Below are 21,896 nucleotides of genomic sequence, written 5' to 3'. Positions count from 1 at the left end.
TTTTCAAAATAAGGTTAGTTTACAGTTTGGTCCATTTGTGTGAGCTCAGACAGAAAAAAGCCAGAAAGACAGCGTTGAGATCATTTACTTTAAATACCAAACTACAAGAATACTTCATTAGAGGCAATGAATGTGGTGGAGTAAAAAATATATTTGCTTCTGAAAAGTAGAGGAGTGTATGAAGAAGAATAAAATGGAAATGCTGTATTACAAATAGCTCAAAATTTTATTTGAGTGCACTACTTGAGTAACTTGAGTTGCTTTCCACCACTGAAGAAGGCAGGCTGTTTTAATATTAGTCTATTTTTTATTTCGAACATGTAAATAAAATAAAAATGTAAATAAAATTTTAAAAAGATAAAAACTCATATATATAATTTATAAACAACTATCACAATTTTATGTACAACCCAAATATCCACTTGGTGTCAATAAAATTAAAGTTTAACACAATGCTTCCTCATCCATATACTTTTTCAAAATATTTTTTTTGTATATCTTCTTGAACTGATTTATGTTTGTAATTTATTTTAGCTCCACATTCAGACCATTCCACAAATTCACCCCACAGATTGAAATACACATACTCTTCATAGTGGGGTGAACACAGAGTTTCTTTAAATGAAACTCTCCTCTCAAATTATAACTCCCCTCTCTGTCGAAGAACATTTTTTTGTATATTACCTGGTACCTTTTTACATTATTTGTGCTGTGTTAAATTCTACCAGATCCACGAACATCAAGGTATATGTCTTTAAAAACAGCGTGTTGGTGTATTCGCTATATCCTAAATTGTTTACTATCCTTATGGCTCTTTTTTGTAGTATGCACACTGGCTGTAGGGTACTTTTGTAGGTGTTACCCCATAACTCCACATAGTAACTCAAATACGGCAATACAAGTGAACACAATTTTAACAAAACGATTGAATGTAGGAATCAAAATACTTAAAATACTATAAGAGGGTCATATTTAATCTACGTCCAACTGAAAGTCTGTGCAGTTGTGTAAAACAGTAAGTGTCCAGCACTTTAAAAAACAGACAATTTAAAGTTATCCATCATTATTACAGTAAAAATATCACAAAGAGCCATAGAGCCACTTGTCAATAGCTCTCTCATTAGCTAATGCATCTTTTTGCCAATCCACATGCCACCTGAGGTTAGCGATGACCTGGCTGTAGTTTTTCCCCTGACTTTGGCGCCAGGCACCAAAAACTTTTTTATTGTAGAGATGGACAGTTGTAGAGACTTTTGGATAGTCTACAATGCTACGCAATAGCTTGTCCAGATGCTCCTGCACATCTGGGAATTTGTGTACCACATTGTGAAGTTCTTCCTTGTCCAGTGTTAGGTCTGCAAAAGAGAAAAATCAAAGTGAACCAGAGCTTTATGATTGCTTTTTTCTTCATGAACAAATAGGAGCAGTTAGTTTGAGTGATTGCAGTTTAGTTTCTGAAGCTATGAACTCACCAAAAAGCTGTGGGTGGACACTTTGACCATCTGCATAGGTGATGTATTTCCACTTTCCACTTCTCAGCATGTATGTTGAGGCGTTGACATTACAACCATGATATTCACTCAGAACCCAGTCTGGATGTTGCCTCTTGGACTTGGATAACAGAGGAAGGAGCGAGTGGCCGCTGAGATTACCTACAGGTGAAATACCAGCAATGTCTGCAAAATAATATAAGATTCAGACTTTACATGAGTGTCTTACATGAAATTGAAATACAACAAACAAAATCTAAAAGATTTGTTATTCTGTTGCTTTCACAGATTGTAAACAAACAGTCTAAAGCTCTAAACACCAATTAGAGGTATATATCTACCCTTTATGACTTATACTCATCAACAGACATTGCAATCCTGTTTTCTGTCCATTTCCTCACCTAGTACAGTAGGATAGAGATCAACCAAAGACACAAGCTGGTTGACCTGCAGGCCAGACATCAGCCCAGGCCCCATGATGAGCAGGGGAACATGGGAACTACCCTCAAACATGGACATCTTGTAGAACTGCCGGTGCTCCATGGCCAGCTCCCCGTGGTCAGCCGTAAAGATCACAACAGTGTTGTTAAGCAGGCCAGTTTCTCTCAGTGCTGAAATGACCTGGCCTAGTGAGAGAGAAAGAGTGGGAGACACAGAGTGAGTATAGGCCTGCTGCTGTGAAAAATGTGTTATTATTTACAACAGCAACAAAACGATAAAGTGATGGTAAACATAACAGGAACTCAATGCTGGCCATAATCTAGACTTTATCTCACGAAGTAAGTTTAACTATAACAACACTATCAACTAGATAAATTATAGGCTTTAAAACTGTATGTTTAAACATGTTCAGTATCATGTAGTGGAACACAGCACTGACATTTGTGTTCTCCTCTTGTGTGAGGAATATTTTTTTAAGTCAAAAGTTGATCAGTATTTATCATTACAGCACTTCTTATGATACTCTCACATCATTGTGCCTATATAAAGCATTTAATACTCACAAAGCTGCCTTGTTATCTCGAGGACTGTAAAAGCAGAATAAGTGCAACTGAGCCAACTGCTGCACTGACCCAACATACATTCTACTAACGAACTTCAGTGCAATTAGCTTTTTCAAATTGTATTTATTACTGATACTACTCAAGTCTAACTATGTGCTATTACCTGCAATGCTAAGCCCTGCTTTATATGCTGAGTGGTGCACTGGTTGAACTGCAAACATTTACTATAGTCCTATTCCAGACATAATAATCTGTCACTATGTGCTCCTCAGTGTTTCGATGTGAATGTGATATTTTTGGCCATGTTGGGATCCTGTAGGAATGGTGACTCAAGTTCTTCACAGCTGATTGGTTCCCTCATACATTACATGTTTGGTCTGTAAACCTGAACAAAAACTGCTCCTTGCAGGTTTGGTTTGTGGTATTAGTTATCATGGAAACATGATTTGTTCTGAGCTAAAACCTGCTTAATGAGACCTGTACTTGGTGAATTTACCACTGTCAACTAACCCAGCATGGCATCTGCCTCGGCACACATGGAATAATAGAAGGCCCGAATTCTTTTGACTTCCTCCTCAGTAAAATCACCGCTGCAGTTTTTGGTGAAGGTGGAGTAGTAGTCAACAGGGTGCATGGCAGCCATGGGGAGCCATTTAGGAACTGAGATGAGATCAGAAGAAACCTGTGAGAGTAAAATATACAGAGTTGTGATTTCACAGTGATTTCTATCAAGAAATAAAATGTAGTTCTGCAACAACAGAGAGAGAGAGAGAGAGCATTCAAGAAACAGAGGAAGAAAAACATGCCTTTTTTAGCCAGTATGGTGAGGTAAGGAAGGTGGATCCTCCTGCGGTGGGCCCAAGGGATTCAGTTCTGTAGGTGTGGGGTAAATTGAGACCAAGGTAAAGAGCAAAGGGCTGGTGTGGGGATGCAGCTCTCTCGTGGATCCACTGTGTAGCCATATCTGTGTGTCCCCAGTCTTCTTTCTTGATCCTTTTTGTTGACATGTTCCCAACAAGTTGCGTCACAGGCCGGCCCTCTTGGCGCAAGAGGAACTGAACATCTCGTGTCCAGGCCTCAACTCGATTACTGCAGTAATAGCACAAACACACACAAATGCCAACAAAATGCAGGCAGGGAGGGGGAAAAAAAGGGAAGTGGAAAGAAACATGTGAAACAAGCATCCAAAAAAGATGATTCACATTGTTCTGGAAAATAGCTGCCCACATACACAGTCTGTTGTTGCTTATTACTCATATAGTAGGTCACTAAAAAATTGTTTGTGTGTATTGTGTGCGAGTGTTGTGTTCATGTGAGTTTGGTTATTGAAGTCAAGTAAAGGTGTTTTCTTATCTGAGACTACTTACCTGACAGAGTGACTCCCTGAGGTGTAGTCCAGCTTGCCCATCATCTTTGTGTGATATCCATTCTTCTCCAGTAAATCCATCCATGTTGTTGCATTCGCATTGAGGCACTTGTAGTTGTTCCATGACTGAGTGAGGTGAACAAATTGACCGCTCCACATTGCTGGGAGCAAAGATTTGTAAAGTCATATTTATTTTTCCATATTTCCCCTTGAATATTTTCCAAATACCTCTATAGTTGGGTAGTCAGTGTTGAAGGATAAGGGTTTAGAGTAGGAGCAGAGAAAAGATTACTTTCTGCTTAACTTTGTCACTTGCCTGCTCTTGAGGGGCAGCAGATGGGAGAGTTGGTGTAGGCACTGAGGAAAGTGGTACCAAGCTGTCTGAGGTAGTTTATGTATGGCAGCTGCACAACTTTGCTACCGGGATCAAAGGTCAACCGCCCATCCTGCAGAAACAAGACATTTTCCCCGACACATAATCAAGCAAAGAATTTATATGAGAAATGAATAATCTGTGTATACTGTTTGATCTGTAAGACTGTTCTCTCATGCAGCTTTAACCTAATAAACAAGATATTATGGTAGTACAGAACTTCATTCATACTTACAAATGCATCACTCATCACCATCACAATGTTAGGTCTAGTTCCATTTTGGCACAAACCTCCACCATAAATTTGAAAAAGAAAAATCAAAGCCAACACTTTCATCTTGGCAGCCAACAAATTTGACGATTAGCTGCTGTAAAAACAGGAAAAGACATTCAGAGCTGAACTTTGCTTCTGCTGGTTACTTTCGACTCTGAAGGACTATAAACATCCAGGTGACGATTTCAAAATAAGAGTTTAAATCTACACTGGATCACACTGTGCGAAATGTATATCACTTTTTTTATATAAAATTGAAAACATAATCATCTCACATTCTGTGAAATCCTTTAAAAAATATATTCAGATGAAAAAGTCGTTTATCAAGACAGATAAAACCACAAAAATAACTGTTTTCCACATGTAATGACAAGTTTTAAACTCTAGAGGGAAGCATTCATCTTAAAACAAAAACATCTGTATTGAACAACTTTTTTGAGCTGTCACCGTCAACTGCTTAGAGCTGTATGGTATGGTAGTAGTAAACAAACGTATGTCTATGTTTAGGAGAAAAACTAAATATCTAGTTGTAGGCTAATAAATGGTGTAATCAAATTCTTTTTGCCAATTGATTCAGTCTTGCAATTATATATATAATAAGTATAATATGTTGCTTGAAATGAGATTCATAATTCTTTGATTTGAAATGTTTCTGTTTCTGTAAGGGTTAAATTTTAATCAAACGCACGTTTCATCCATTGGTACTGTACCAACAATAGTCGACCTACATACACACACATATTAAACACTACTGCAAATTCAACGCCCATCATATGAAAATGTTATTAATGAACTGATGTGCACCTTGTAATCGATCAAACTGAATTAAAAGAGGGGATTAAAAGGAACGCAGTCGTTCATTGCTTGTTGAAAGTAGTGCTCAGGAGTTACAGTGCTGTTCAACAGGTGATACTGCAGCTCAGTTTAGAGGCTTTAGTAACCGCGAGGTGGCGTTTTGAGCCTCGGAGTTGTTTTTCTGTATGCTGCGAGTTCAACACAATGAGAAATCCCTAAACCCCCCCCGCCACCCCCCCACCACCCATTTGCGCACGGATCCGTTCAGTCTTGACAGAAAACAACAACATGTGTGATTGATGATTAAATTGCAGGGCTCTCTGAAAGGCTGCTCATCCTCTTTACCCTTAAACTGTAGGCCTGCATGTCTCCAGCATCTCTCCATGGACTGCTGCAGGTATCGTGCCAAAAAAAAAAAAAAAAAAAAAAATGCAGCTCTGTTGTGCTGTTGATGTAGATGCTGATGGATGTAGAGATTGTAGTGAGCCTGGATATTTGTGTGTGAGCATATGTTTGGATTATATCATTGATTAATGCACAGACACATTAACCATATGACCACTCTTATGACTGAAAGGTCTATAAACAGATTATGAGGTGATGCACTATTTATGTATGGTTACTATAGCTATAATATACAAATTGGAGGTGTGTTTGTAGGTCAATCAGTAGATGAATTCCTCATTTCAGAGCTGAATAAAAATGACTGGAATAAACTGAGAGGAGATTTATCGGAAAGATTTGTTCATCGTGTATTTTATAGATGAAAAATTACAAACTGCTGCGGGGGAACATGGCTTTCTAGCAGTCTTTCAGCTGTTCGACCAAACTTGTCATTGGCTCTGTGCCACACTTCTCCCTCTGCCTTGTTCCAGGAGGCGGAAGGAGGGGGCAGTGAAGCCCCGCGCATGCGCTCAAGGTTGTTTTTCACATAGCCCGTCGCTTAAAGTGAGCTGAGCTACGAGGGTTTCCTTGTCTTTGACTGGAGACCAACTCGCAGAGAGGCGGATGATAACAGCATCCATTGCTGTTATTCAGCCTTCACACATCTCAATGAACTGCTCGCACAGAAGCCACTGATCGTGCCTACTGCTTTTTGCAGGGCAGAGATACTGATCAGTGTCTAAAAACTGCATCCATTTTTTCTTATGAAATTATTTTTTCATAGACTCTTTTTTTTAAATTTCTAGGTCTCTGTAGCCTAACTCCTTTCCACCATGGTGCTAGGAAAGGTAAAGAGCTTCACAGTAAGCTACGACTGTCTCAATGACAGTAATGTTCCCGTGTTTTCCAGCGGGGACTGCGTCTCAGGGAGGGTGATCATCGAAGTCACGGGAGAAATCCGTGTGAAATCTCTCAAAATCCACGCAAAAGGATTTGCAAAAGTTCGTTGGACTGAATCGAGAAATGCTGGATCCAACACTGCCTACACGCAAAACTACACGGAAGAAGTGGAATATCTAAATCACAAAGACGTTTTGATTGGACACGAGAGAGGTAAGAGTTTGTGGTTTTATGATTTATTTAGTTTTAAGCAGAAGTTTTTAGAGAAGCTGACCGTGATGCTGTGTATGTGCGTGTTTGTGGAGGATCAGGTTCATAGGGGGATGCTGTTGTCTTTAATGATTAGAAACTGTGAAAATTAAGATTATTGACACATTTAAGAATATGTGAAGTTAGATATTGTATTTTTGAGAGATGGTGTTAAATCTGGTGTGTGTCACTGGCACGTCACAGCTCCATCGTGTTTGTGTCAAGGTGTCAGAATGAATGACAGCCATAGCGCAGCTGTGTTTTTCACTGTATTTCAAGTGAAAAAACGACTATCAAAGTCATTTTCGAGCCGCGGGAGACAAAGAAACAACTTGCACGTATGTGTCTGCAGCTTTTGTGAGGATTTTTCAATGCATTACCGCATCGTATAGGGTGTTTCTTTGTGGCTTTTTCTTAAGTTTCCACCCATTGTTCAAAGCGGTTCAATCCTGTTCAGAAAACTGGACCGGGAGTGGGCGGAGAAAAGGGCAGACCCCTCCCCTCGCCTCTCCCCGATTGGCTTAGGTGCTCATGTGTGGCCAATGACATCACTCTCTTGCAGAAGAGTGGCAGAAAATTCTGCAACTTTTTAAATGAAGGAAACACCTGCAACATTTAGTGTTGCGTTGACAGAAGTCTCCAGTTTTAGAAATATCAGGAAGCTGATACTTAGTTTCCATTTCACTTTCATTTAATTTATTCTTCCTCTGCAATATGTTTTTTCTGCAGGAAAATATAATATGTTGCATTGCCTACCTGTATATCTCCTGCAGCAAAAATGGTGTTCATTTTATCCACAATTTGTGAGCATTTGTTTTTACAAATGTGTGTTCATGATGGTTTGGGTTAACTTGGTGTTTTCCACCATCTAAACAATGAATGGACTAATACAGTAGTTTCTGGTCCACTTTGAGTTTAGCAGGTGAACTGGGTCAGTCCAGCTGTAATTCCACTTTTGGGTTATTTTGCAATTATAAGGCAAACTGTAAATCAGAGAAGAATTCACTTTTTAATTATCTGTTACAATTAAGGACATACACTGTTGCAAAAAGCGCCAAGCTATGTCACTGGTCGAGAATAACACTTTAATAAAAGATACATATTTGCAACAAACGCCTTATCAAAGCTTTCCTGTGGTGTTGAAGCGGTCTAGAAACTGTGGAGAAGTGCTGTAGTTGGTGATCGTAGCAGGGCTGTAGTGACTGCGGTGTTGCACAGTGAATGCGTAATGAGAGCTGAGCGGCTGTGGGAAGCTGCTCGCACCGGTTTAGGCCGGTCTCCTCCTGCTGGAGTCTGCCGTTTGACTGACAGCTCCGCACTTGTTTACCACACGGCTGCCTGGCTGCTAGGGGGAGGGAGTGCTGAGCTGGCAGACCCAGCCTGTCGACCCAGCTCTTCAAAATGCACTCTGGATGTTGTAAATGAAAAATTATATTTAATCATTTAATAAAGTGTCCCCGCCTGGAAAAAAATATATTAAAAAAAACGGTATTTTATTCCGGAGGAAAACAGGAAACATCTTGGTCCTTGTTCGTGAAACAGATTAATCTGCAGATTAAGATTTTATTGTTGTCCCATATAGTCTAGTTTCCCGTCCTAGCCTATGGATTCTCTGTCATATAGGCCACAATACGCTGTCCAGGATGTGGTTCTTTGTTCCTCTAAAAAGCAAAATCTTGCAAGCTCAGTTTCAGGCACCATTTCACCCCCCTATCCCCCCCCAAAAGAATCAACTTCTCTGGTGTGCTCTAAATAGTGGCCTGCTGCTTATCTCTCAATACATTAATTATTTACGGACAGATATGATAGTAAAATCCACTTTATTCTCTTTTGTCTCCCCCACCCTGTGTTTTTTGGTATGACTTTCAGATGCCTTCGTAGAGCATTTTACCCAGGTATGGTATACATGTGTTTGGAATATTGTCCTCCTTGTTTTTCAGACGATGACAACTCTGAGGAAGGACTCACCACTATCCATTCAGGAAGACATGAGTATGCATTCAGCCTCGAGCTTCCACAGACGTGAGTGTCTTGATATTACACTTGAGATTAGATATCAGTCTGCATCATTATTCAGCAGTATTCTATGTGGGCTTAAGGTTGGGTTATGTATAACCTGTTTTTTTTTTGTTTTTTTCTCTCTCTTCTGTCCTGCAGACCTCTGGCTACCTCTTTCGAAGGGAAGCATGGCAGTGTGCGCTATTGGGTAAAGGCAGAACTCCACAGGCCATGGCTCCTGCCTATGAAGACCAAGAAGGAATTTACAGTCTTTGAGCACATTGACATCAACACTCCATTATTGCTGGTGAGACTTAAGTTTTGAATATGCTTTTCTGCTGGCATTGTATGAAGGAAATATGATTTTAGGGTGACTCAGTCTAGACGTAGTTTTCCTAATTATGGGGCAACGTTGGAAAGAATTTGCCCTTTTTTTTTAATCTTTCGCAGCTCGTTTCCATATGTGTTATTCCTGCCGTTGTGTTCTCAGAAATATGTCAGCAGTTTTGGTTGTACGTCCTGAATTGTGGAAAAAAAACATATCAGAATGAGTGTCGAAACGAAAAAGTTATCTAGTTTCGACTGATTTAGCCAATGAATAGCTGGAACAGAGCCCGCACGGTAGTAACAACCCAGAGCGGCTCCTTAACCAGCTCTTTCTTTATGATGCTGGAGAGGAATATTAAGGAAATATTCTCCAGTTTTTAACTAAGGCATCTTTTTTTCTTCAGTCACCACAGGCCGGCACGAAAGACAAGACGCTTTGCTGTTGGTTCTGCACCTCAGGTCCTATTTCCCTAAGTGCCAAAATTGAAAGGAAGGGATACACCCCAGGTAAGAATAAGTTAATGATTAGTAATGCAGCTGCAGCAACCTTGTTAGTCATATATTAACCAGATACATTAAACACATATATTATCACTTCCTACAGATTACTTCATTGATTAGTAATTAAATACTGGATACTGATGATGGAAAAGTCTAAACATCTCCTTCCCTCTATTCCAACTCTGTAGGAGAGTCGATCCAGATCTTTGCTGAGATCGAAAACTGCTCATCCCGCATGGTGGTGCCAAAGGCAGCCATCTACCAGACTCAGACTTTCTATGCCAAAGGGAAGATGAAGGAGGTCAAGCAACTGGTGGCCAACCTGAGGGGAGAGTCCCTGTCCTCGGGCAAAACCGAGACCTGGAGTGGCAAAATGCTGAAGATCCCACCTGTCTCGCCCTCCATCCTGGACTGCAGCATCATCAGAGTGGAGTACTCCCTCATGGTAAGCACAGTTTTTTTTCTGTACTTGGGCTACATTCAACCTATTCTTTTTACCTGCGACTGTTAAGATTGTAATTCAAATAGATGTTTCTGCCTGTGTTAGTTTCCTCTTGTCCTCATCAATGTATAAGTACAGAATCGATATTTCCTAGTAAGCCAACACATCTCCTGGTAAAGAACCTGGCTGACTCAGCTAGCATTGCCAAATCTGGGTCTTGGATTGCACCAGGTGTTATCTCCACATGCTGCTAAGAGCATTAGCCCAGAATATCTGTGGTAACACCTGCCTTGAGGGTGCTTATAACCTCTTTACCCTGTGAACAGACAGCCACCAGGCGACGACTTGCATAAGCAACTGACCTCAAGACATTGACCCACATATTGTTCAACTGCTGCACAAATCACATAACCCTGACTAGCATGGTTTTATCTTACAAACAATCAAAACATTATTTAATTTCATGCTGAATTATCTGCTCCAGAGCCCTGAACTACTCCCCTTATACCACAGAATGTCTCGCATTATTCTAACCTGCTCTGGTGTCTGTGCTCAGGTGTACGTGGACATACCTGGGGCAATAAACCTGTCCCTGAACCTGCCCCTGGTCATCGGAACCATCCCTCTCCACCCCTTCGGCTCGCGTACCTCCAGCGTCAGCAGCCAGTGCAGCATGAGCTGGCTGGGCATAGGTCTGCCTGAGAGGCCTGAAGGTAGGTTGGATCTCATGCTTGTGATACAAATTTATAAATGTAGTTTAGGTGTAATTCCTTTTAGTATGCTAACACTCGGTCTCTTCTTTAGCTCCTCCAAGCTATGCAGAAATTGTGACGGATGAGCAGAGGCAGAGCAGTCTGGATGTCCCAGCAGCCCGCGAGGAGCTGGACGGTCCTCTCTTTGCCTACATTCATGAGTTCCGCTTCCAGCCCCCTCCTCTGTACTCTGAGGTGAGCAACAGTTGGCACAGAACAGAGCATTTGTCCACTTATCTTCCTATTACATAGTAAATTAAATCAACTCTGTGTTGCTATAAATAAACCCTCCTTTTCCTGTTCTTCTCTCCACCCCAGATCGATCCTAACCCAGATCATGCCAGCCGTACAGAGGAGCGCAGGCTCGACACCTGCCCATCACGCTGAGGGTATCCCTTCAATTCCCCTGACTGAATTGGGGATCCCAAAGGAACCTGCCTGCAAGGCTCAGCTTTGTTTATTTTTCTCCAACAACAGCGTTTGCACAGCACTGTTGACGACAAGAGAAAAACAAAGTATCCAACCAACCAACAAACACTTGGACAAATACCCGCCGTTGAGTTGGGTTGGACAAATCTGTTCCTGCCTTCCCTCAGTGAGAGAAACAGGAGTCACTAGTTTGGGGTCTCACCTCCTTCCTGTGTCAGCCTGCTGAGGGTGGGATATGTACAGATGAACACGTATTCAGTCCGTATGAAAACCCCCACTAGTAGCAAGAACCCTGGTGATAGTATTGATGATGTCGAGGAAGAATCACCAAGGCTCTGCCCGCCAAGCTCCTCTTTAACCGTTGATTCTTCTGTACCCATGGCACATATGGACATGGCTCCTCACACAAAGGGCAGAACTAATCATGTCCAGACTTCAGCAGAATCACCTTAAGAAAATGGGATGAAGAGAGAAAAATAACAACAACAACAACAACAACAACAACAACAACAAAGTTCTTACCACCATAGTCTGTATGAATGAAAGCGGCAGCAGTCAACAACAGAGCAAAGACTAGGTCCTCCTGCCTCATTTGGGATTTTGTTTTGCACATTTTATTCTTTACTTGAGTTGTGTGGCTCCGTTTAATGAGAAATGAAAAAAAAAAAAAAAATCACTCATAGTTTGGTTTCAGTCTTGTAATGCACCAGACTAAGAATATGAGACTGCAAGCTTAACTTTGAAGACTTTCATTTGCATAACTTTGAGCAACGCAGAGAACAGGATTTGATTTTTGGAAAAAAAAAAAAGAGACTGAAAAGGACAAGAACAATGCACTGAATTTCTTTAAGCTGTTCAAGAAATTTCTTTTTTTCCTTATGACATTTCCTCAGTGACTTATAACAACTAGACTGGACTTTTACAAAAAAAAAAAAAAACAGACAAAAAAAAAAAAAAAGACTGCAGCACACTAACTCCATCTGGAAGCTCTTTAAGGTGTTGCCTCCTCAGCTTGGATCCAAGTGTGGCTTCCCTCCTCTTGAGTTTAGTTCCGTTCTGTTCTTGTATTTAGCTCCAATCATAGAATAGCTTTTAGCCTTGTTTTGTTGTTGAGATTGCTCTGGATTTGGACTAGGGGGGTTGCAGACCTGCATTTGCCACTCAAATTGTAGCTGAAAACAGAAATGTGTGACTGTGTGTGTGTGTGTGTGTGTGTGTGTGTGTGCGTGCGTGCGTGTGTGATGGAAGGTGGTACATTGTGGAGGGACTCGCCTCACCCTAATTGCCTGCAGCCCCTCTACTCCTAATCTCAGGGCAAGCCAGGCTTGCATAACTGCCCAAAAAGCACTGTCTCAGGTGGTCTTCTCACTTGCCAAACGGTTGGAAAAAAAAGAGAAAAAAATGTTAGGGTTTTTTTTTTTTTTTTTTTTAATTGCACTGTTAAAAAAATAATGAAGTTTTTATTTTAAACTACCAAAACGAGAGAAAAGACCTGCAGAGATGCAAGGCAGCTTTCTGAGATGAATCACATTCCCTTTTTGTCCTGCTGCACTTGCCCAGTTCATCCAACCAAACAGTTAGATTTGACCAGACCAGTGAAGCCAGAATGCTAACTTATAATAAAAAAATAAAGGTAAAAGAGGAATGACACTGCTTCTGTATTAAAGGAGCAAATCCAGCACAAACAAAAAGCTGGAGACGTTGCTAAACTTCTGTTCAGACTGGTCAGAACAAGTAGTAGTAGGTTGACATGAGTAATACATTGGTTTTCTAACTCATTCAACGTAATAGACCAGTTGTAACAGAAGTTTGACATAGTCAGGAAAAAAAAGATGAGCAGCACTTTTTTATAAGAAAAAAAGAAAACAAAAAAAGCATTCAGTGGTGAAGGTCTGGGGATAAAACATTTGGTACTAACATGTTATTACTAGAGAATTTTTCAGTAAAGCAGTGATGTGTAGGACATTTATGCATTATTTAATCTTTTGAGGTTAGTGACTTTTTTTAAAAGTTTACATTTTAAACGTAGCTGACACAAATTTGTATGTGTTGTGTGTACGTGTGAGTGTGTGTGCGTGTGTGCGCGTGTGTGTGTGTGTGCGTGCACGCTCTTATCGAGATCCAGCTGGCAACTAAATATATACAGCTTCTGACAGTAATCAACGAACTGCAGATCATTTAAGTGATCTTATCTTAGTGGCCTTGACACAGAAAAGACCTGATCATGATTCTTCATTTTTCAGCGTCTATGTTGACTCTTTTTCTCCTTTTTAATTTTATTTTTGTTTGTACACATCTGTATGTTTTAAATCTTTCCATGTTTATTCAAAGAGGACAAAAAGGGAAGAGAGAAAAAAAAAAAAAGTGTATTAAGAAACGACATCCTGGACAGGCCTCTCGATTCTGTTGTTTTTCTGAAGCTGATGAGGGTTAACTATAATTTTTTCCATGTATTTCTGGGCATTGATGTAGTTTTGCTTCCTAGTTTAATAAGCAACATTACTGAGTTTGTAGTCTCCCTGACCTCTCTTGATCCCCCTCAGGCCTGGGGGTGGCAGCTGTTGATCAGCACCCTTCCCCCATCTGAGAAACATTTTAGTTAACATGGGATAGCAGACTCCTCCACGGTAAACTCACGTTCTATCCTGTTATGTTTCTTTGCAGTTCTTTGTTTGGATTTTATCTTAGGGAAACCGAATCAAGCTACACGGTAATGAATAAGCTTACATATTTGTTTCAGGTTGGTCAATTCCATAGTCCATTTGCTTGGGTCTCTGAGTAGTCCAGTGTCAAAACTAAGCTAAACTCCTGACTTTATAAAGGCAGGAACTGAAATGTTCAGAGAAAAAGTACCAGGAGACGGGATCTGAAACATTTTAGAAACAAAGTGCAATATCACTCACTGAATTTTCTTTATTCTCCATTTGTATGTCTTGTTTTTATCTTTTTTTGTCTGTTAATCATGACGATGTATAGATATTCTATGAATATACTATGTTCTGAATGATTTAACCTTTTGTCTAGTTCTTCCTTTTGATTTGAATAAACACTTTGTTCTAAATTACACTTCACTGTGACGTGAGTTTTTGTGCATATGATTGAACACAGTTATACAACAACACCACACTGTAAGCTTCCCTGTGTTAATACATGTCCGAGTATATACTAATAAAATTCACCTTTGTTTTCTCATCAAACACATTTAGTAAATCTTTAACAAAATTACAAAAAAAGCATCCCTTCAAGTGAAAAACAAACAGATATAAAATGACTTAAAGGTGAAGATGATTCATCATTACCACCTGCTTTACCTCCATAGAAATCTTTTATTTGGGTCATGACAGCACTAGATTAGAAGCACACAGGTTGCTGGACCCAGATTATTTCCCAAATACTAGTACAATGGTGCCCCTAGAGGTGATTTAAAGAACTGCATCTGGCCTTGCTGGGAGTAAATAGCATGAGAAGGCCTTTGAAACTGGATGATACCTGTGAGAGTCATGCTTTTATTCTAAACAGCGGCCAGTTTTTAACAAATGTACCACATAAATGTGATCTCTTTTTTTTTTTTTTCTAGTTCTGTGCCAGTTTTCAGTTTCACAGATGGGATCCTCCTTAACAGACATGCATACACTTGAGACAAATGTGGCACAGAGCACTCAGGAGACATTCCTCTTTTCACTGTGTTTGCACATGTTCACTCTGGTCTTTTGCTGACCAAAGTTTCCAGCGATTAACTGCAGGGATTCCTCAGGTCAGAGGAGGAGAGAGAGAGCCAGAGAGAAAAGCAACACTTGCCTATTTGCTGAAGTACCACTTGTGTGCATTAGGTCTGAGTGATTCAGAGTGTCAAATCATTTACTCAGAATCATCTCACCTTATATTATTGGTGTAGTTGTTTTTATTGGTGGAGCAAAATATTAAAGTTCTTGATAGGTTATTGACTATTTCTCTCAAATTAGACATATGATGGATAACAGATCAGGTCTTTAACTTCCTTGAAAATAAACATGGTTGACTCACAGCACCCCTTTCTAGGAAAACTCTCAGTGAAACCTGATATGAGTTGATGGCTACAGGCCAAGTGACCCACAGTGACAGGTCGACATATAGCAAAACACATGATATATTGATCCCGGCTGATTGTGCTGCATACACACGAAAGGACATGCTGGCCTGCTGCAAAGCAGTGATGGACGAGGTGTCAACATGAGACCTAATTGTGCAAAACATTTTTTTCATAGTTGAGTCTTTAATCTTTATAATCTCAAATACACAATCTTCTAGCACCAAAGAATAACTTGTGTTGACCTTGGACTTTCTAGGTTGTATCAAGTCTTAATTGCACAACTATGTCAGGCCTATGTAAAGTTATTTTTGTAGAAGTAACACTTATCATGTTGATACATATTGTTCTGAAATCCTTGTGGTTTGATTTGTTTCAAGTTGAAGTCAATATTTAACCTGCACAGGTTGCAACTTTCTATCTCGAAATAGGCCTGCTCTCATTCCGATAACAGTTTGTCTACACATGACCTATTTGTAATGTTCACCAGGCCGTTTTGCAAGCAGTCAATCAATTTTACTCGTAGAGAAACTCATATTACGTCAACCTGGGTTTATACTAATTGATTTTCTTGGAAAATACGAGCATGTATGCACAAATGAGCTCAGCAAATTCGATCATTCCGGATGTGAATGAATATATTGTACCGCGTGTCTCGTAGGTCAAGCTGGAACAAAATGCACAGAACGAGCTCTGAAAAGTATGAAAGCCATTGCTGTTGCATAACTGAACCTGGCAGTTTGATGCCTAAATGTCCTCTGTGGCTCATGAAAGAAATAACTGTTCCCAAACTTGACATGTTAAACGCAAAGTGATCGCTCATCGACCTTACTGGGAATTTTAGAATATTATCAGTTCAAGCCTGCATCAGTGATGACTCAGCTTTGACCAAGCACTTCAGTTTGCCTTTGTCCCCACCCTCCTCCCCTCAGTCCCCCCCACCCCCTGCCCCCAGCCCCCTTTGACTTTTGTGGGCCCAGGCCTTTGTGGGTGTCTGACCCCTGTGGATTGAAAAAAAAGGAGGAGGGGATTATTGTGGGAGAGCATAGATTGGGGCGGTGTGCATGTATGTGTGTGCGGTGGGAGTGTTGATTAGCAAGTGCTGACACTACACAGGCCTCAGCTGTTTCCTCTCACCGGCTAATCCCACTACCCAGAAGCCCCTGTGATTCAGAGGTTCTCGGCAAGCTTGGTGTGACCAGGCACGTTCAGCATGGATGTGTGTGTATTGGGGGGGTTGGACTGAGGCCCCCGTACGCCTGCTTGCCAGTGCCACATCATCACTGTGACATAATAGAAATACACACACACACGCTCATCTCTGTACTGAGGCATAGAGCGCAGCATTGATGTGAGCCCACGCATTCCTCGAAACAATGGAACAACCAATATTATTACAGGTCTGCAAATGTTGTGGAGGAGGGGATATGAGTTAACAAATGTGAGAGTTTGTGACTGCTGTTTTGTAACTGCCAAAGAAGTATAGTGCCCTCATAGAGTTTAATTGTTTTCCTGGCATCATTAAATTATATTTTAAAATTATATGACACATATCCAGTGCCATAAAATATATTGCACTCGAGGAACGTCTCTTAATAAATATGTTAGTGATTCATTCATTCAGGTGTTTTGCAGACACATCCATGTCAAACCATCTGACCCTTTGAAGAGGCAGTCCGACCTCTGCAGCTGAGAACTTGAATAATTGACAGAATTTGGCTACTGTTGACTTATCATTAACACACGTGCTCCTCTGTTAATGTCACTGCTATTTGTCAAACATTAATTGCTTCCAACTTGTTCTACATATATAAAGCTACAACAAAAGTTCCCCTTCCAGCACAGGCCTCCGCACCTCGCACTTCCCCGAAATGCAAGTTTTTCTAGTTCAGTCACTTATCACTCCAAACTCATATAACCGATATATTTGTTTTACGTTTTTTTCCAAAGGCTGGTCTCAAACCACTCATAACCTTCCTGTCAAATAATTATACATAGTGTATTCTCATCCTCTTATCAAGTCTTTCTGTGTGCTGAGACATCAAAGGTCACAGTTTGTCTTCTTCAGTCAGTAACTCAGTTAATATTTGAGACAATGGCAAGGTTTATATCAAATTATCTTGTGTCATGGATCAATGACCATATAAGTAAATTATTCTTTATTATTTCTTGTATGTCAACATCAACCTCACTGACCAAAGAAAGTTTATGGCTCATTTATGGGTCTTTATTTTGATTTATTACTTCAAGAATGATAAAGATGGGCTTTTAATAAGTCTGTGTTTGGATTTATTTATTTAATACATCCTGTGTAAAAGTACGTCTGGGAAGTCACTAGTCATTTTCATCATCTTGTACTCACACACACATACACACAAACATCAGCAGCAGCAGCAGCAGCAGCTCTCCATCTGCCCTGTGTTGTACAGACTATACTCCTTTTTTCTTGCCGGGCACAAAGAAAGAAACAGAACGATGAGCTTGGATAGACTGAACGGAGGCGGAGGAGGCTAGGAGGGGGGAGCAATGTTCTTTTTTTTTCAAGGGCTTTTCTTCATGATCTTCCTCGGCAGCTGGTTCATTCCAGTTTGAAGCACTTCTGCACGAGGACGCTGACAGCAGAGACTGCTGCTTTTTTGTCACTGATTTTCGACCTTGCCAGGAGGTTGTTTACCTTCACTGAATACACCGTGTCGCACTGCTGAACAAGAGAATAACTTACCATGACACAAAGCAGGACCTTGCTTACTTTATTCACCCTGTTGTGATATTAGTTAAGCAGAGAGGGAACATACATTAAGAGGAACCTCGTGCCGACCTTTTGTCCCTTCATTTTGTCACTGTCTATGCATGCGTGCACATGCCTTTTCACTGCAAAAACATTTCAAATGAACATTAATACAGTGCATGCATGTCAACAGCAGCTGCAGCACATAAACAGTATCTGTCACTTGTCAGTTTTTAGAGTGCGTGACTCTAAGTTGGTCCCTCCGTGAAAGATAGATGTCAGATTCCTCTTCTAATCTCAGCTTCAAGTCCTCAGGGTCTGTCTTCACCTCACTGATGTGTCATATTTTCTGTTGTGTCTGTATTGTATGAAAATCAAATTCTTGGTTTTAAAGAAAGCGTAGACATTGTCTGCCCTTGGGCTAACAGTGATTATGGCCTTGATACCCAGACTGAGTGCGATTTATGATGATGGTGCTAATTGAAAATCCTTTTAAATATCCTCAGTGGAGCTCTTTGGGGGGTATTGTGGCCCTCCATGTTTAGTAGGACAGGAACCTGATAGCCAGAGTGACACTGTGCAATGTTCCCATGCCAGGACTCCCATCCCCGCCATACCAAAGTCCCAGCATGGTCAGAATTCCACCTCCAACCCTCCTTCACACACACACAAACACACACACACACATACAAACACACACACTGCACTGGCGTGTTTGCAACTCTTACGCAGCACCAAAAGTTCAAGACCTTAGTGCTACTACTGTTGGGTGAAGCCCTGCACAGTCTGCACCTATTTTTGCTCCCACTGCAGAACTGGCAATGGTCAAAATAGACAAAGTTAAAGAAAGAGGTCAAGTTCAAGGTACTAAAGTTAATATTAGGTGTCATTTTAATTATCCAAGGAGAAATACTGTACCGAACTGCGTCATCTTGATCCCCAAATTGACTTATGAGATATAAGATGAGACGTTGAGAGAATCCAGCGATAAAGTGACTGCTGTAAGTGAGAAAACAGAGTCATGCAAAAACAAGGAGCTCAATGCACAGTGGAGAATGACGTCACTTTGATTTCTGTTATGCAGGCTGCTCGGGGATTAAAAAGCCTACAGCTTTACTGTTGCGTAGGTAGGTTCCACCCTCCCAGCCAGAGGAGGCAAACAGAAGGCTTTGTCAGGCCTGATTATAATTCTCTAGAATCATGTCAGAGCCAGGCCACTAGGAAAAGTCACCTGGAGTTCATTTTTGATGTGACTCGTTGCATTTGGGCAAATGCCTTTCTTGCTCTCTCTCTCTCTCTTTTCCACTATTTATCATCTGCAGCATCTCGGAGCATCTACCAAGTTTTCTTTCTCACCTAAAGTTTCTCTCTTAATGAGGTGTTTGAAAAACTTTACAGCAGCCAAAGCTGCTCTGATGGCTATGGCCGCACGTCTCTTCCTTATCATAACCATATTAGAAAGACGGATGACTTTGGGGACTCATAACATGAATCCAAGGAGAAAAACAAAGTCAGCTTGACATTACTGACACCCTTCACTGTGTTCAAAATGTACCACACAACGTAAAGCGAAGCAGTATACCATGCAACTCAGATGCTTGGTGCTCTGCTGTATTTTTAGAGCTCGAGAGGAGGAATGGGAGATACCTCCACCAGTGACACCCTACCTCCCCTGTTATGTCACAGAGAATTTGAGAACGTACAAGTGGGTGAAATTCTGTTGTAACCCTAAAAAAAGATTGAGATGCTCTCTCTATAAACCGCAGAGATGCTGCAGTTAATACCTTGTTCAGTTGTAATTTGATTATATGTCTGCATGAATAGCTGTGTGTGTCTAAAGAGTCTTGATATAGTATCTATAATCTCCTTCACTAATTCATTCAGTACGACAAGAAGCTGTATCTGAGAGCACAGCTGCAGACGGCTAGACAAAATCATGTCAGCGCCTCATGGAAGAGGTGATGGCAGGTGATGTGGTTACTTTAAAGTCCCTTTTCATGTTTGTTATTAAGTGTTATTAAGTCTGTTTGTGTGTGGTATAAAATATGATATCTAATGGCGAGCCACCAAGCCAAGCATGATTATGCGAGGTGAAACTTGACATGCTTTTTATGCAACTAGCTCCCCAAAGTCCTTGGTCACCTTAAGTTCCTGTTCAAGGGGATAAGAGGCTGAGGAGTGCTGTTTCACCACTTATCTTATTTTACCTCGCTGGTCCCCAGTGGTAGTTGCTCACTTTCCTTTTTTAGCCACGGCTGACTCATTGCATAGCTCCCATCCCCCCTCAGCTCCCTTTCTGTGCCTGCTCAGATTCTCCTGAGTCACAGGGAGCAAAGGCACCCCTTTCCTCACCCCTCCTCTCTTTGCTCTTCCCATTCTGACCCCCCCCCACCCCCCACACCCCCCACCCTCAACCCCACCACCCCCCACCCTCTGTCTCGCTCCTGAAAAACAACAGGTGCAGCGGGGCCTGCAGAGGGCGGGCTGTCTGGTTGGCAGCGCATCCAAGCCTTCCAGTCACTTCTCACTGTTATTTTACCCTCTCTGCCTCCAAACTTCCAATCTGTCACCTCTTCCCCATCCTTCACCCAATCTCGCTAAACCCTTTTACCCCACGTCTGCCCCCCTCCATCCCCACTCCCCCCCCTCACCCCTCCACCTCTATCTCTGTACTTGTTCCACCTCTTCCACTACTCAGCTCCTCTAATCTCAAACGCCTGCCACTCTCCTACTAACTAGATGCACATTCTTTCCAGGCAAATTATATTCTGTCCTCTATGATCTCGCCTGCACAGCATGGAGTTTACCACAAACATGACCTTCTGTTTCAAAACAGACGGATTAATTTTAGTGTCTGATACAGTCTCGCTCTTCCCTCCAACTCTGTCTTTCTTTGCAACCCCTTTTCTCTGTCTTTACCTCTCTCTGTACTGTATGCCACACCGCTCAGTATTTGAAAAACACCATGCATACTGCAACTACACCTCATACAGGTAGGTGATGCAGATGTTTTGTTACTCACAATTTGTGTACTGTCACAATCTTTGCATTCTCAAACACTGGCAACAGCAGACTGTTTTGTGGGTCAACAAGTTGCTCTTTGTATGCAGCATATATGGTTTCTAGGCCATCACTGGTGCACGCGACAGGTTCCAAACATCACATGTTCTTCACTCTCTAACCCAGATCCCTGTGTCAGATACCCTCTAGCCCAGTGACTTCCAAAATTGTATGATGGCCTCATACACAAAGTAAAATGGGGCAAGTTGTACAATACAGCTTTAGAGGGGAAAGTAAAAATGTTCACAGGTGTAAAGGGGGATTTTGTTGGCGGGTTAGTTGTGGTTAGTTCCAATTATTTCAACTGTGGAACAGCAGTAAAATAAATCTACAGCAAAACAATGAAGTTTATCTTATCTCCTACGAGATAAGATAAAATACACTCTACGCAGAACTCCATTTTACAGTCCACAAAAAACTGCATGCAATGCAACTACATTAAAGCCGCTGAATAATGTTTATAAGGATGTTTGTTGATTGGCCTTGAGGTAGAACATTGCCTTGCTATTTTGAATTTACACTCATGCGTTGCCTTTAGATCTGATGTTGCACTGTTAAAAACTTAAGCCATCTTTATGGTGAAGAGACCTTTTAAAAATTTCTCTTTGGCCTTGCTCAAAATAGGACTAGGACACTTGCTGTTGATTAGTCTGAGCTGACATTAAAAAACGACCCTGAAGCAGCGGCTCAATTGTAAACAGTTGAAAAAACTCTTGAGTTTTCTGTAAATCAATTGTTCCCTTTCGCTCTGTCGTTAT

At 41.1% G+C, this 21,896-nt stretch overlaps 2 protein-coding genes across 3 annotated transcripts; one reads left to right on the top strand and one right to left on the bottom strand.

The window, feature by feature from the left end:
* Nucleotides 1-60: 60 nt before the first annotated feature.
* Nucleotides 61-4,692, bottom strand: arsk (arylsulfatase family, member K). Its single transcript, XM_067607550.1, has 8 exons — nt 4,469-4,692; nt 4,177-4,306; nt 3,862-4,021; nt 3,301-3,583; nt 3,005-3,176; nt 1,892-2,116; nt 1,473-1,676; nt 61-1,355 (listed from the first exon to the last, which is right to left on the bottom strand). The coding sequence occupies exons 1-8, from the start codon at nt 4,568-4,570 to the stop codon at nt 1,081-1,083; spliced, it is 1,551 nt and encodes a 516-aa protein (XP_067463651.1). The 5' UTR covers nt 4,571-4,692; the 3' UTR covers nt 61-1,080.
* Nucleotides 4,693-6,268: 1,576 nt separating this feature from the next.
* Nucleotides 6,269-14,350, top strand: arrdc3a (arrestin domain containing 3a). 2 transcript variants are annotated; one of them, XM_067607372.1, is made up of 8 exons: nt 6,269-6,799; nt 8,776-8,857; nt 8,993-9,140; nt 9,565-9,667; nt 9,850-10,106; nt 10,660-10,816; nt 10,908-11,050; nt 11,174-14,350. In XM_067607372.1, the coding sequence occupies exons 1-8, from the start codon at nt 6,520-6,522 to the stop codon at nt 11,240-11,242; spliced, it is 1,239 nt and encodes a 412-aa protein (XP_067463473.1). In that variant the 5' UTR covers nt 6,269-6,519; the 3' UTR covers nt 11,243-14,350. The 2 variants fall into 2 exon arrangements, with proteins under 2 accessions (XP_067463473.1, XP_067463480.1); XM_067607379.1 differs by having other exon boundaries at nt 6,658-6,799; nt 8,705-8,857.
* The last annotated feature ends 7,546 nt before the right edge of the window (nt 14,351-21,896 follow it).

The sequence above is a fragment of the Thunnus thynnus genome, chromosome 2 (assembly GCF_963924715.1).
Source record: "Thunnus thynnus chromosome 2, fThuThy2.1, whole genome shotgun sequence".
Lineage (NCBI taxonomy): Eukaryota > Metazoa > Chordata > Actinopteri > Scombriformes > Scombridae > Thunnus > Thunnus thynnus.
This window is presented reverse-complemented; position numbering and strand designations above follow the sequence as displayed.

Coding starts and splice junctions, on each gene's coding strand:
- arsk (XM_067607550.1), bottom strand. CDS start 4,570: ATGAAAGTGTTGGCTTTGATTTTTCTTTTTCAAATTTATGGTGGAGGT. Junction 3,584..3,861: donor TCAGGGAGTCACTCTGTCAG/GTAAGTAGTCTC, acceptor CTATTACTGCAG/TAATCGAGTTGAGGCCTGGA. Junction 1,677..1,891: donor TCTCTATCCTACTGTACTAG/GTGAGGAAATGG, acceptor ATTATTTTGCAG/ACATTGCTGGTATTTCACCT.
- arrdc3a (XM_067607372.1), top strand. CDS start 6,520: ATGGTGCTAGGAAAGGTAAAGAGCTTCACAGTAAGCTACGACTGTCTC. Junction 9,141..9,564: donor TCAACACTCCATTATTGCTG/GTGAGACTTAAG, acceptor TTTTTTCTTCAG/TCACCACAGGCCGGCACGAA. Junction 11,051..11,173: donor CCCCTCCTCTGTACTCTGAG/GTGAGCAACAGT, acceptor TCTCCACCCCAG/ATCGATCCTAACCCAGATCA.